Raw genomic sequence first — 14,084 nt, 5'->3', positions numbered from 1 at the left:
GGGTGAGTCAATATTTCAATGTTCTTGTTCAGACACTTGAAATAAATATTTAAATAGTGGGCAATTGTTTCTGTAACAATTATACATTGATTTAACCAGAAGATGGTGCTACATACTTTGTTTTGGGCCTACATGTAATTCTATGTATTGCATGTAAGTTATTCCTATTCCTAGACAAATGTAATGTTTATGGTATGTAAACCCATTTTTTTCAATTTTATAAGCTCAAAGATAACATAAAATCATAAAATATAACAATGCTGTGGGACAATACACTCATGTCTCATATGCCAGGTATACATTAATTCCATAAAGCCAGCATGTCGCAAATGCCATTGCTGTGAAACTTATAGAGGAAATTAATTGAAAAAAGTATTATTGTTGGATGGTCGTAAGTATGTGTTGTTATTTCTGGAAACGGAGGGGGGCAGTGGCCGTTCAGCGTGACGTCACGATGTGTGTGTCAGTCGCTGGCGGGGTGCGTGATTTTGACCTGGATCTTCTCATCCACAACTAGCCTCCATGAAAAATGGCTTTGTTTACTGTTTGGAACAACAATGTATTGTGTTTCTTATTTTATTGAAAAGCAAATGAACCGGATGGGATCATTACAGCAACGGAGGCATGTTGATTCTCATCCTCCACTCCGCATTCGTTAGCTAGCTGAAACTAGCAAGCTACTAGACTACTACGGGGTGTCAACTAGACCCACTGCCACTGGACACCAGTAACTAGCTATCTACAGTAAGTTAGCCTAGGCGTAGGTAGCCAGATAACGTTTGCTTTCAATACAGCTATTAGACGCTACGTGTGTGTGCATTAATAAGGCGCCGCATCATCAAACCACTTTTTATTGGGCTGAAGAAGCATTTTAAGCCAGGTAAGCAGGTTGACTCTGTCCTGTGTCTGTCAGATCATGTTTTCTGCTGCAGTTTGCCAGTGTAGCCAATTAGCCAGCTACATATAAGATGTTTTTAAATTGTAATTGGGAATACAGTATTAAGCAAGGCATGCCTTTTGCTGTCACTGCCTGGAATATCTCTTTAGCTTAAGCCCTGGCTTTTGTTTTTCCATAGCAAAATAACTTTTTTGAGCTAGGGTTTAATTGCAAACTGTCTCAAGTCTGTCATTTTATTACACAATAGCAAGACATGCACTAGACTAGTTAATTGCCTTGCCAGACTTTTTGGAAGGGCAGCTTGTTTAATGACGTGTGGTACTACAAGCCAGCTCAGCTAACTAGGTGGCTAGCTAACCACTAACAATTGCCCGTCTGCTGTATGAACTAGTAAACACGTTTAGAAAGGAATGTAAACAAACTCTTAACCAACTGGAATTGTTCTTCTAGCAAACTGCTAGACCTTTAAACAAGCTAGCTATATGTCGATAGCTATCCTCAAACTGAGATAGCTAGTGCTAGCTACCTTTTAGCTACAAGTTGTGGTTGTTGTTGTTGGCATTGACAATACAGTACCTCTATCGACGATGGAAATGTTGAAAATAACTTTCTTGGCTAATGTTACTTCTAGTTGCATATCCATATTTTAGGAAGATGTGTTCTGTTAAGAGAGTAGCTAATGCTAACATATCTCAAAAATGTGCTTGGTGCCATCTATTTTCACAGATGTTTGCATGTGTGTGTTAGTTTCAGGTTTGCGATCGAGCATACTTGTCTAGTTAGTCTTTACCAAAATAAACTGTAAGTCAATTAAACAACGATTTTAACTTCAGTTGCACATACATTTGTCGATTTGATATCTCTTTGAATATTATTTATATCATACTGCAGTATTGTCATTTATTAATTTTTAATATATTTGTGTTATACTTATTTTATACTAAGAATGAGGCAAGAACATGTACAATAAACACAAAAAGCCCAATTATATTTTGAATGTAAATCAAAGCCACATGGGTAGGCTAACTAACATTAAACGTCTATGAGTCCATCCCTCTTATCTATCTTTTCCCACTGTGGTGAAATGCTGAATGCCTTGTGTAATGTTTGCTATAGGCTGGCTGGTCTGTGCATAAATGTTTAGTTAACGTTATTGTTTGACCAAAGAGCCGGCTGAGATCAGTGGCAGGACTGATGGTTACTTTGGTAACATGGGGATGGGGCTATGGAAGCAACAGTGTTGGGTTTACTTGTGGAACAACGGAACTGCTGTTTACAAAGTGTGGAGAGGTCTCTCTCATACACACACACACACACTTGGGCGTAAGATGAGACATTAAGACTTCTCGTTTTGATACACCAGGCTGTTTTCAAGAGAACATCAAATCATTTACACAAATGTCTCAGCAATGGCAGTTCCTTCAGTCTTATATTAGGGTATTTGTGCAAAAAGTTAACTTGTTGAGGAATGTTTTTTGTCTTTTCTCAAATTTTGTTTTTAAGGTCATCCTTTGAATTCAGCTGTGAGGTGTGGTTTCAAATGAAGATATTAAATCACGCTAAATCTGTTGGTGTTTCTTAGGCGGGGGGGGTCAGTGCTGGAACAGGCTAGAGATAGGGAGAAATAGAAGAGACCCTGTGTGTGTGTCTCCCTATGCTCCGAGTCAGATAAGATCACTGTTGTTGTTCAGGTAGAGAGTTCATGGCAGGACAGAGTCTGGGAAAGGTGAGGCCACATAGTCAAACCCTTGCTTTAATGATAGCATTATAGTTGCATAGGTCTGTGTGCCATAGTTTATGTCACTGTTAAGCAATATTCCACAATCTTTGAAAGAGTTTATCGTCTTGTGTAAACTGAAATGATTGCAAATGTCTGGCGGTAATTTTAACTTGCATGTGGTCGTTCATAAAGTACCTGTCGTTTCTAGGCCCTACACTTTGTGTTGTGTATAACTTCAGTCATCTGCGTGTGTGTGTGTGTGTGTGTGTGAGCTTCAGGGAGATGACAGGACACGGCACAAGGCAGGGCGTTGTATCGTTAGCAACCGTCTGAACAAAAGCTCAGTTGTTGCTAGATCATGTGACACTGTGTGTGTGTGTTCCACCCTCATCATGTGATCTGGGGGCAGGGCTCGTTCTAAGTGCTGAGTCGCCCTCAGAAGCTCTTTCTACCGCATGGAGCAACCAGAGGAGCCAGAGAAAAAGAGAGATGGAGGGATGGATGGATGCAAAGACAGCAGATGAGAGATTGGAAGAGGAGATGTGGCCGGTGGGAGAAATGTGGAAGAATATCCATTTTGGCTCAACCACATTTCTCCCATCCTCCCTCCCCCCTCCCCTCTATTTGAGCATGAATATCATATAATCCTCTCGTACAGCAGGACACACTTTTTCCTATTGTCTGGAATGGTGGAGTTTTGTATCAGAGTGGTCAGGATGACCCAGCAAGAATTCAACCAGTCATAAGACTGGGTGACACCTAGCACGCGGAATTACTTTTCAATATCGCAGCCCTTACTGCTGTAATAGAATCATGGTCTGTGTTTTCCTTCAAGGTAAGTTACCCAACTTGCTGCATGTGGTTAGTTTGTTTCGGTCCTACTGACCTCCCTGCATTCTATGTTTATGGACAGTTTTACAAGTCAATGCTACACTGCTAACTGGCGTCATCAATGATTCATAACGTCAAGGTTTTATTAGCATAGATTAAGGATTTTTTCTTCCCCCTGCTATTAGCAAGCCAAGATGATGTGGCAAACGTTGTCAGTGTCACAAGTCTTGCTCTTTGGGGTTATAACAATTGAATTCCCTGGTTCTAAAGCCTTCAAAGGGATTGTATGAGCAGCGTCATGGAGCTGTCGTCTTGGCCCCCGGCCTGTAGGTCTGGTAGGACCCGTTTGGTGGTGGAAAGTCTAGTTTGGCAGACTTGCTCGTCAAGCCCTTTGGGCTTGGTTCAGAGCGTGAAGGAGGGGGTGGGCCGTCTCTAAAGTGGGATAGTGTCTCAGACCTCGTTTTGTCCAAGGAATGACTCAGTATTTAAAGGAGTGTATCTGTATTGGAAAGAAAAAGAGATTGTTTAAAGATTAACTAACTTTCAAGACTAACAACTTATCTATTTCTATTTTGGGGTGCAGGGTAGTTTTTGTAAGGACTACAAAAACATGTATACAGAGAAACAGACAAGCAGCCATAGAGTTTGGTAGAGGAAGAGAGCGGAAAGACAGCCAGGCACAGTGTGGGAAAGAGAGAGATCAACAGAGAGCTGGCATCCGCTTTTCCGACAGCATCATTTTAATGAAGGTCCCGTCTGGTTATCATCTCAGTGCCAATGGAATTGAAACCTGCAGACAATGCAATTCTCAAGGCCTTGCGACTGCAAGTATACACTCTTTTTTTCTCATGCACACACACACACACACACACACACACATGGAACCAGAGCAACAGTGTGCATGGTTGTTCCAGACTGAGCCAGTTCCCAGATCTGTCACAGCTGTGTGCTGATGAATAATTGATGAATGAAGGAGGTTCCATTAGAACAGATCCCGAGTCAGTCTCAGGGAACGTCACACCAGCCTGGCCTATCTATTATAGATGGCAGAGTTTGGTGACTGTGACAGAGGAGAGGCGGCTCAACAGCTGTGAGTGGAGGACAAATGGTACTCTCCTTCTCTTTTCCTGGGAGTGCTGTTGGGATCCAGACAAGATGAAAGAGCTGACAACGGTTCCGTTTCAGTGAGTTTCCTGCCGTGCTTTTCACAAAAGTGTTTGTGTGAGCGATTTGTACTCTCCCCTGTCTGCCTGATCGTCCCTTGTCGGAGCACTACGGAGCAGGAAATGAAGGCCCTCGCTGTAGCTAATGGCAATGGTTGCCATGGTGCCCCGCCCAGCCCCCACTCTGAGCCATCCTCTCTACACCAAGAGGGAGGTAACTGAGCTAACTTCCTGTTTTAGTTTTGATTCCTGACTCAGTGGACAGGCACTTCCTGTGTTGGGTAGCCAAGAGAGAGGAGATGGGAAGGGGGAGGTAGGAGGCCTCACAGAAGCCTGGGACTGCATTCTGATTGGGTCCTCAGATGAGAGCATAAGGATTCCAAGGTTGTTGATCGTCCAAGTTGTGGCTACAAAACCGAATTAGTCTCTAAATCTTTCACTTTGGGTATTTATCAAAGGAACTCATATCCCTCCGTTTGTTTCAGAGATCCGGTGGTGGCGGGGCGTATTTCCGGGCGCAGACACACAGAAGGTCCAGTGCGAGGGGCAGGCGTTGAGCCAGGGCTGGACGGGCATGCGTCATGACCTCAGTGGTGCTCGTCGACAGCGGAGGGGCGGTGGTGGAGTATGTCACCGCAGTGGAAGACCCTCAACAGGTGAGGCTACATGTGCACACACACCTTGTCTCTGAAGTGTATTACATTTTTCAATGAGATAGATTGTTAGATATATATAGGGGGTACTCATGCTCACTCACGATAGGTTTTGTATTACGATTTGAAATAAACAAAAGGAACATGATTGGTGGTGTTTCTCTATGCTGCATCTTTTTTGTCTTTTGGACATCTTTTTCCATCTCTGTCCAATGGCTGTTTCATATTGTAACACACTCTTTCTCCTCCATCCATCCCTTCTTTTCAAGGAGGAGGGCCAGTGTGAAGTTGAGGTGGAGATGGAGGGCGAGGCAGAGGGCGAGGTAGAGGGGGAGGCCTACGAGGAGGAGGTGGAAGCAGGGGCTGGAGAGGAGGAGGAAGGGGACTACCAGGCAGTCATTGTAGAGGAGGTTCCAGGCGCGGGGCTGGGGCAGGAGTTGGAGCAGTGCTTCTCAGCCCAGGTACTGGTGTACGATGACGGGACTTACCTGATGCATGACGTGGGGGACGAGCAAGAGGTGGAGACTGAGACGCTGGAAACAGGTGAGAGGAAGCTGGATGTGTGCACGCTCGCTCATGCACACACACTACTGGTGTGAGACACACCCAGTCCAAATCCAATTTTTATGACAAAGTGTTGGCACTTTATTTTTGTTATTTACAGCAATAGGATATACCTGATGGGTTGAAGATGTGCAGAACTCGAGGTCACTCACGTATGACCACAATAACTTTTACCTCATAGTCAGCCACATTGTAGACACTGCCATCTTGTGGTTTTCCCTGGTAGTAAAACAAAATAAACGTTAGAGTCGGAATCATGCTCGATATTATACTCTTCTACGTATTGCGTAAGTGGCAGTGTGGACATCCACACGCAACATAATTAAAAGCACAATAACCAGTTTTACACAAGTAATATTTGTATAAGACTGAAACTTCTAGACATATCGACATCAAGTCAACTCCTTGTTTGCTTGTCTACCAGTATTGAGTTACCTGAACAAATCTTGTAGTAAGAAATAAGCAGAAGTATATTAACATCAAAGCGTAAAATAATTTAGAAATTTTATTTAAGTTTCAAATTATGTAGGTATAGCACTCCTATCCGAAACTAGATATAACAGTGTACGAAAAGCTTGAAGGAAAACAAACTATGAAAGCTTAATGTTATTTTAAGAGCCTTATTTTACGAATCAAGAAGCCGACATAAAGTTTTTCTTTTTCAAAATCCACCTTGTCTATTATTGAACGTAGTGTAAATTATGGTAAATTATAATGTTGGAATCGTCATGTGTGAAGGTAGTTGCTTTCTTCCTGTTGACGTCTAGTCTACGCAAGAGGCGGAGGATTTCCTGTGTTAGCCGCGGAAGGATATCTCTCCACCGCAGTGTGGCTGTTATGCGTTTAGCTGAATTTGAGGAGATTTCCTGTGACGGCGGAGTGATCTGAGATAGTGGCTGCCAATGCATTTCAGTTAAGTCAATGTGAATCTGCAGCAAGGGAAGAACATGGCGACTTCACTGCATGAGGGGGGGCCCGCAAACCAACTCGATCTGCTCATCAGAGCAGGTAACGTAACGAAATTACTCTCAAACTCATCAAGTTTGCGATTACTAACGTGTCTTGCCTATGTTTATGGCGAACCCTGCGCTCTTATCCGTTAAGTAGTTGTGTGAAGTAATGGAGGGCAGATCAGGAAGTAATCACCTTGGCTAGCAACATGCATGGCGTTCTCCCGAATTTCTTCATCACGTCTTAAATTGCTAAAAAGTATTGTTCATTCTGTCTTTCTGCAAGCTTGGACTGTAATCTGCACACAATGTCTGTTGCACACCGGCATGCAATATAACGCCTTCGATATTTGTCGGAATAACGGTTCACAGCTAGCTGCTGAGAAACCAGGAAGTGTGGAAGATGTTGTCTTTCCTACGTCTTTGCCACGCTGTCTGAGTCGGAAGGGCATGTAGATTTATTTATTTTTATCCACACATCTGTAATATTTCTCATCAAAATGTAAATGGCCACTGAATAAAAATTCAGTGCCCAGGTATTTGATTTAACTGTTTTCACTTTTGTGATCTTGTATCCGCTGCAATTGGAAATCTTTTTTTTTTTTCATATTGAATAACGTTCAACAAACAGTTTTCCTAAGCTACATAGCGTTCAAACCATAGCATGAGGTTACGTGTTTGGGGAAATTGTCATTATGTTAATTCTGTCATTTTATGCTCTTGTTTTATTCTATTCCATCTCAAAATTTCATTGCCAAAAATGGTCCCGTTGTCCAAACGAGGGATTGTCGTGGCCCGTGCAGTTTGTGGCTTCAGCAGGGGTCCCGGTCATAGCTTTTGGATTTACCATCTAGCGTTCAAGTTTATACATATTGTTTGCATGTAGTAAGTGATTGAAAGGTTATTTCTGTGGGATTTTAAAAACATTTTTTTTAAGTATTTTGTTTTAGCTGATGGCGGAAGCATTGTTATACATCAAGGCGGTCGTCGCTATGATTGACAGCACCATTAGTCCAACGGCTTTAGCGAGTCATTTGAAGTACTTCCTTCGTCCAATAAGCTGTTTAAGAGGGGTGGGTCTAAAGCGAAGACGTAGCCAATGGTGCACGGGGCGGGTATTGAGTGACAGGTGGATTTGAGTGCGTCTTCGAAGAGAACTGGAGGGAAAGGCTGAGAAGAGTGTAAACACGGAAGTCATAGGGGACAGCACTACTTTTTGTCCAATCTTGCTATTCTCGGCTCTTTAAACTAGTACCAGCTTTCACATTTTTTATACAAAGCATGATGAATTATGACAATGTCTACGGATATGCACACGTATCAGTTTACTTTTTATTTTTTACTACATTGTTTATTTGTCTGTGGTGTTCAGACTAGCTCATTTTATGCATATTTATGCATGTAGTACATAACCAAACAAACATCACTCAAAGTACCATAACCCATCAGTACCATAATCGATGGTGGAAAAATCTCTGCAGATCTGCCTGGTTTCAAGGGCAGTCCAGCCTATGGGATAGCTGCTCTGTGTTCTCCTATGTTGTTTGTGTGTGTGTGTGTAGGGCTGAATGATGAGACGGCCTAAAGATAGCTCCTCTGTTCCCCTCAGATATCCAAACAAGGACAGGGTAGAAAGTAAAGTGATATTGCCCCCACTCCTTCTCCCATTTCCCCCTGTGATTGACAACAGCAACAGGTGCTCTGGGTTCCAGTCTTCAGTCTGCAGGATGAGCTGTCTCTGGCCCACTTTCTCATCTTTCTCACCTCCTTTCCTAGTCTACATAGTAGTCTGGAAGGATCCCCCCCCCCCCCTCCCCTCCCCCCGGCTGGTAACATGATGCCCGTCTGCTGTCTCAGCGTCAGTCTGGCTGTGCAGATCACAGTAGCTGACAGGACTGTGCAAAATTGAGCTGATCCTAAATCAGTCTAGAGGTACAATTGTATAATAGGTCACAAGGGGGCACCATTGAGAAGTTTCTGTGATGTAGATTGAAAATGTTTTTGTTACGAGAAATCTCAAGCAATTTTGAGTGTTCTGTGTTCGTAATGTGTCCGTCACTGTTGCAGGGTTTTATTGTTGTGTACCATATTGCTAATATGGTTTTAGTTACCTGTATGAGTGTGTGCCCCCCCTTCCAGTGCATGGGTTCTAACGCGTGTTTGTGTGTATTTCAGTGGAAGCGTCTGTCCATGGCAGCAGGATCCACTGCTCAGACAAGACTATCGAGGCAGCAGAGGCCCTGCTGCATATGGACTCACCTTCCAGCCTGCGGGGGGACCGCAGTCCAGGTAGGACCCACACACACACACACACGCACACAACACACACACACAGGAACACCGCCCATGCAGCCGTTTTAATAGCTTTTAAAGGATTTGCAACATTGAAATCCTGCCTACCAACCCCCGCTCACCTCTGTCCGTCCCCAGATGTGTTTGTGCCGGCATGCGTGGCCACACCGGACTTCTTGCACGCCGCCATGCGGCCCGACGCCATGACTGAGACCGTGGTGGAGGTGTCGACGGAGGACTGCGAGGATGACTGCCCCATGGAGGTCACCCTCATCGAGGAGCCCGACCTGGAGCCTGAGCCTGACCACGAGCCCGTCAAGAGGAAGAAAGGTCAGCCCACGCAACAGACCATAATGTATCTCGCACTCTAACCAACCAATGAATACTCCCATTTCCTGTGGTTGTCAGGGAGGCAGGACCTCATCCTATAAGAGACAACATTTCTGTATGGAAGACTTGAAACCATATCCTAAGTTGGTCCAATGCCCTCATGGCCCTTATGTGTCGTACTCAACATAATTGTATCAGTTTGTTTACTTTCTGCCAACACAGCAAGGAGGGGTTGGACGTTGATCCGATTCCGGTTGAATAACTTTATTGGTCATCTGTCCCTGCAGCCGGGCGGAAACCCAAGACTCACCACGCAGCCATACCCAACGGATCACCTGACCTCGGCATTAAGAAGAAACCCAGAGAGGGGAAAGGTGGAACACACAATCACACACACACACTTGCTATCTTTTGTATCCGTTGGCATCCCAACAGAAATGTATTTTAACAGCCATCTCTTGGTCATGATGACTGATTTTGTATCAAGCAACAGCATCAGCCATGAAAATGAGCATAGAAGGTGAACCTGTGTGTTTGTGTCCCAGCGGGCAGCACCACCTACCTGTGGGAGTTCCTGCTGGACCTGCTCCAGGACAAGAACACCTGTCCCAGGTACATCAAGTGGACCCAGAGGGAGAAGGGCATCTTCAAGCTGGTGGACTCCAAGGCTGTGTCCAAGCTGTGGGGGAAGCACAAGAACAAGCCCGACATGAACTACGAGACCATGGGCCGGGCGCTCAGGTGAGGGGTGTGCGCTTGTGTGGCTTTTCGACGCCCGTTCTGAAAACTAACTTTGAACATGGGACTTGTGTGACTCATCAGTCTCCACCTCCACCCCACCCTCCTCCCCCTTCTCCCTTCCAGATACTACTACCAGAGAGGCATCCTAGCCAAGGTCGAAGGTCAACGTCTGGTGTACCAGTTCAAGGAGATGCCCAAGAATATTGTCATCATCGACGATGACAAGGCGGACTCCGATGATCTCATTGGCCAGGAGTGTGCCTCTTACGAGAGGGTCCCGCCCCCGTCCGAAACGCTGCTCAGCGCCGTCGAGCTTTCCAAGACGCCCAACATCCTGCGGGGCGGGGCCAGGGCTGTGGTGCACTCCCCCGTCGTCAAGGGTAGCAAGGCGTCGCTGGTGGGGGGAGGGGCCTTGGCGGCCGGAGTCCAGCGGATAATGACGGTCTCTGCGGCGACAGACGGGAGCCAGACGCAACATTCTCACACAGCCATCATCCCCACTGCAGCCGGACCCAGGTACCAGCCTCCCACACTGATGCCCCTCACATGTCCTTTACAAAGATATCATGTCACCTTATTTTGGTTGTTTCCTATAAATGCTCTATAGTGATAAAGAAAACTATTAACATTTGATCTTTGTCTCTACTAATATCCAAGTATAGTTGTTTATGATTGGTTGATCTGGAGATTGGTTGAGTTTTTAGAGAGAAAGTTATGATGCAAAAAATAAATTATGTATCTTTAAACAAAAACAATAGATGTGTGTGCCAGTTAGTAGGCTCACTGTTGAGTTGTAAACAGTTCGTACCCCTCGTCACTGACCCCTCGTTACTGACCCCTGACCCTCCCTTGTTTTTAGGACGGTTCGGGTCGCCATGCAGGTGCCGGTGGTCATGACGACGTCGATGGGCCAGAAGATCTCCACAGTTGCTGTGCAGCAGGCTCAAGGGACTACGGTGGCGTCGGGCCACACCCTCCTCACCAACGCCTCGCCAACGGGCACCGCCAACACCCAGCAGAAGGTAAACGACACTGAGCCACCACAGTGTGGTGCCATTCCGTCAGATTGCTAAACAGGAAGTGACGTGTTTGACCCTCCCTCCCCCCCCTCCAGGTCATGATCCAGACCATCCCCACCATGGTCCCTGCCACGGCGGAGAATGGAGACAAGATCACCGTCCAGCTAGCCAAGATCATTACCATCCCTGCCCACCAGCTGGCTCAGTGCCAGCTCCAGACCAAGTCTGGCTTCGGGGCCTCCTCCCAGGGCATCAGCCTCCTGGGGGGGCCCCTCACTGTCCGTGCCCTGACCCCTGTCTCCATGGCGCCCGGTACCCAGGTGATGAGGCTGGCGGTGCCCGCCCAGCAGACGCATCCACATCATCATCAGCAGCTTCACCATCAGCTGGTGGTGTCGCAGGCAGGCGGGACTCCGGTGGTTACCATGACCACGGCCAATCCCACGGTGGCGGTGGTGGCGCCCCGCATTGTCAGCAGCATCATCAAGAGCAGGGAGGCGGTGGCAGGAGGGGGAGGGAGGACTGGGGCGGAGCAGGCAGCGGTCCAGGTGATACCTGTCCTATCCGGGCCCAACCAGACAGGGGCGGACAGAGTGAACCAGGACGCCACCGAGGTCACGCCACTCGTCACCCAATCAGAAGTTGCAGGCGGGGAGGTGGGCACTGTCGTTGTCAAATCTGAAGAGCCGGAATGCTGAGAAAAACAGAGACTTGAGGGGGATTGGTGGACGTACATACACACACACACACACACACACACACACACACCTGTCAAAGCCCACCCAACCACCCCTATTTGCCTCTAGGGGAGGGTGGGGGCACAGTACAAGTTGGCCCCACATTTTTGTTTGTTCTTTTTATTATTGAAAATACGTTGAGACACTTTGAAAACTAAAGTTCCCATCATGCCTTCCTTCTTTCGGGCTTGTCCACCTCTGTTCTTCTCAGATCTCCGGTTCCCAAAGTGGAACCCATAGACATAGAAATCTGGCAAATGACATTTGAAAAGACTTGTCTAGACAAAGGGACCAACTGGGATCACTACATTTTAACGGTCTTTCCTTGGAACGATAAATCGGAAGGGATACCGCAACACTACAACAGGCAAATAATTCAAATTAACCAGAATGTGAACTGGGAAGGGAGGAAGAAGTTTGTTACACTTTGTATAGAAACGTTCTTAATTTTTTTTGCCTGTGTGTTTCTCTTGCATTGACAAAGTAAAACCAGCAATTTGTTTGACTATCACTGTGCAGAACTTGTGTGACAGTGCCAGGTGCTATGTCGGTCTCCCCTACACTCAGTGTCACACCACTGCCACATACCAATGCGCTCGCACTCACACACACTCACCAGGGTCTTTTGGATCGCTTTTAGGCGCCTGGAAGGCAAGTAAAGAAAAAGGGACTTGATGTGTATATATCTACTATACAGTTTACGAATTTTAAAACAAGAGCAGCCTTAGTTTTGATGACTTCTTGTTTGTTTATAAGCTAATCTAGCTTTTTTTTTCTTTTCTTTGCATAATTCTTCTGACGAACAATACCTTGTACCAAGCACAGTATTACTGAGGAGTACAGAATCACTTATTTTGTTAAAGTTTTCTCAGTGTAGGTCAGGCTCTTAAGAGTTCCTTTTGATTGGTCTGGCCCATGGATTTACTGATGTGGCAGAATTCCTGGAGTTTCTCCTAGTGGGATGTTAACTCTTCCTCACCTCCCTTATCTGTAATAACTGACCTGGGTACCCTGCACTGCCCTTTTAGACGCTTCACTTCTAGCTTTTTGAAATTGACAGGTTGTTCGGCAGCATGAGTTTATACCCCCCCCCCCCCCCCCCCGGACATGTCCACTGCATTTTGCCTTTCCTAGTTAACCGATTTCGAGGGAGAAAGAGATGTTTGCGTTCAGACTGAACTAGTTTGTATATTCAACATTTGAAGTATATTCTATTTTGTTGTACTCTTGTTTCAAAGTGTATTCAAGTAGATTTTACTGAAATATAAAAACAAAAAACATTTGAAACCATGTGCTTGCAATTTTTTTTTGCCTTTCCGTCTTTGCTGTAGAAAATCAAACATTCTACTTTCAAATGACAGTTGACAATTGGTAAATAGACAATAGACTCAACGACCTCACACTGATGAAGTGTCTTCACATAAATGGAACCCCTTTCACCACTAGATGGTAGGGGTGGGAATCTTTTGGTACCTCACGATTCGATTTGAATCGATTCTTGGGGTCACGATTTGATTAAAAATCAATTCACGATTGTATTCAGTATAGTACATGCTGTATCGGACAGTTAGAGTGACAGGAAAAGAATGGAGGAAGACATACAGAAAAGGGTGAAGGCTGGATTTGAACTCCTGAACTGTTGCGGTGCTGCCCCAGCTTTCAGAGCATGCACACTAACCCAGTGAGCTAACGGGACCCCTCTTTCTTGTGGTTTTCTGACACTCCAACTCTGCAGGTAGTTACAACTAGATAATTCAATGTCAAATTTAAATGTTGAGTAGTGATTGATATGATCCCTGATAGCTCAGTGGTTAAGGATGTGGGCTACTGTGTGAGGGGTCTTGGTTTCAAATCTGTCTGAAGGATCTTCTTACAGCTCAATTTTTGCCCTTCGACTTATAAATAAAACTCAACTTTTAACTGATAAAAAGTACATTTATTTTTAGACTCTTGGTTGAGCCTTTCCTGGTGGGACAGTTGGGTACCTACAAAGACAGTTGAGAGGGGTTCTGGAGAGTCGGGGAGTGTGCTGCCGTTACAGGGATCTGGGCACACAGATGTTTAGCACTACGCTCTGTGCTGGATTTGAACCCAGGTTGTTGTGATTTAGACCCTTGTTCTCAACCTACTACCCCACGGGGTCTTGGGGTAGGGCCCTGACCCCTGGGGTCAACTTGGGAGAAAAG

General features: G+C 45.5%; 1 protein-coding gene across 7 annotated transcripts; it reads left to right on the top strand.

Moving 5' to 3' along the window:
* Positions 1 to 452: 452 nt before the first annotated feature.
* elf2b (E74-like factor 2b (ets domain transcription factor)) lies at positions 453 to 13,185 on the top strand. Of its 7 annotated transcripts, none has more exons than XM_084687864.1 (12): positions 453 to 880; positions 4,033 to 4,273; positions 4,493 to 4,826; positions 5,098 to 5,268; positions 5,535 to 5,808; positions 8,955 to 9,068; positions 9,210 to 9,401; positions 9,689 to 9,775; positions 9,947 to 10,142; positions 10,266 to 10,658; positions 11,002 to 11,164; positions 11,257 to 13,185. In XM_084687864.1, exons 4-12 carry the CDS (start codon positions 5,194 to 5,196, stop codon positions 11,857 to 11,859), a joined length of 2,097 nt encoding a protein of 698 aa, XP_084543990.1. In that variant the 5' UTR covers positions 453 to 880; positions 4,033 to 4,273; positions 4,493 to 4,826; positions 5,098 to 5,193; the 3' UTR covers positions 11,860 to 13,185. The 7 variants fall into 7 exon arrangements, with proteins under 7 accessions (XP_084543990.1, XP_084543991.1, XP_084543994.1 ...); XM_084687865.1 differs by having other exon boundaries at positions 4,033 to 4,277; XM_084687868.1 differs by lacking the exons at positions 4,033 to 4,273; positions 4,493 to 4,826 and having other exon boundaries at positions 453 to 744.
* The last annotated feature ends 899 nt before the right edge of the window (positions 13,186 to 14,084 follow it).

The sequence above is a fragment of the Hypomesus nipponensis genome, chromosome 22 (genome assembly GCF_054491055.1).
Source record: "Hypomesus nipponensis isolate SF chromosome 22, ASM5449105v1, whole genome shotgun sequence".
Lineage (NCBI taxonomy): Eukaryota > Metazoa > Chordata > Actinopteri > Osmeriformes > Osmeridae > Hypomesus > Hypomesus nipponensis.
Note: the sequence above shows the minus strand (reverse complement) of the source record. Positions and strands in the feature narration are given on the sequence as shown.

Excerpts from the sequence above, each read along its gene's own strand:
- elf2b (XM_084687868.1), top strand. The coding sequence starts at position 5,194 with ATGACCTCAGTGGTGCTCGTCGACAGCGGAGGGGCGGTGGTGGAGTAT. Across the intron at positions 5,809-8,954 it reads GACTGAGACGCTGGAAACAG|TGGAAGCGTCTGTCCATGGC; the intron begins GTGAGAGGAAGC and ends TGTGTATTTCAG. Across the intron at positions 9,069-9,209 it reads GCGGGGGGACCGCAGTCCAG|ATGTGTTTGTGCCGGCATGC; the intron begins GTAGGACCCACA and ends GTCCGTCCCCAG.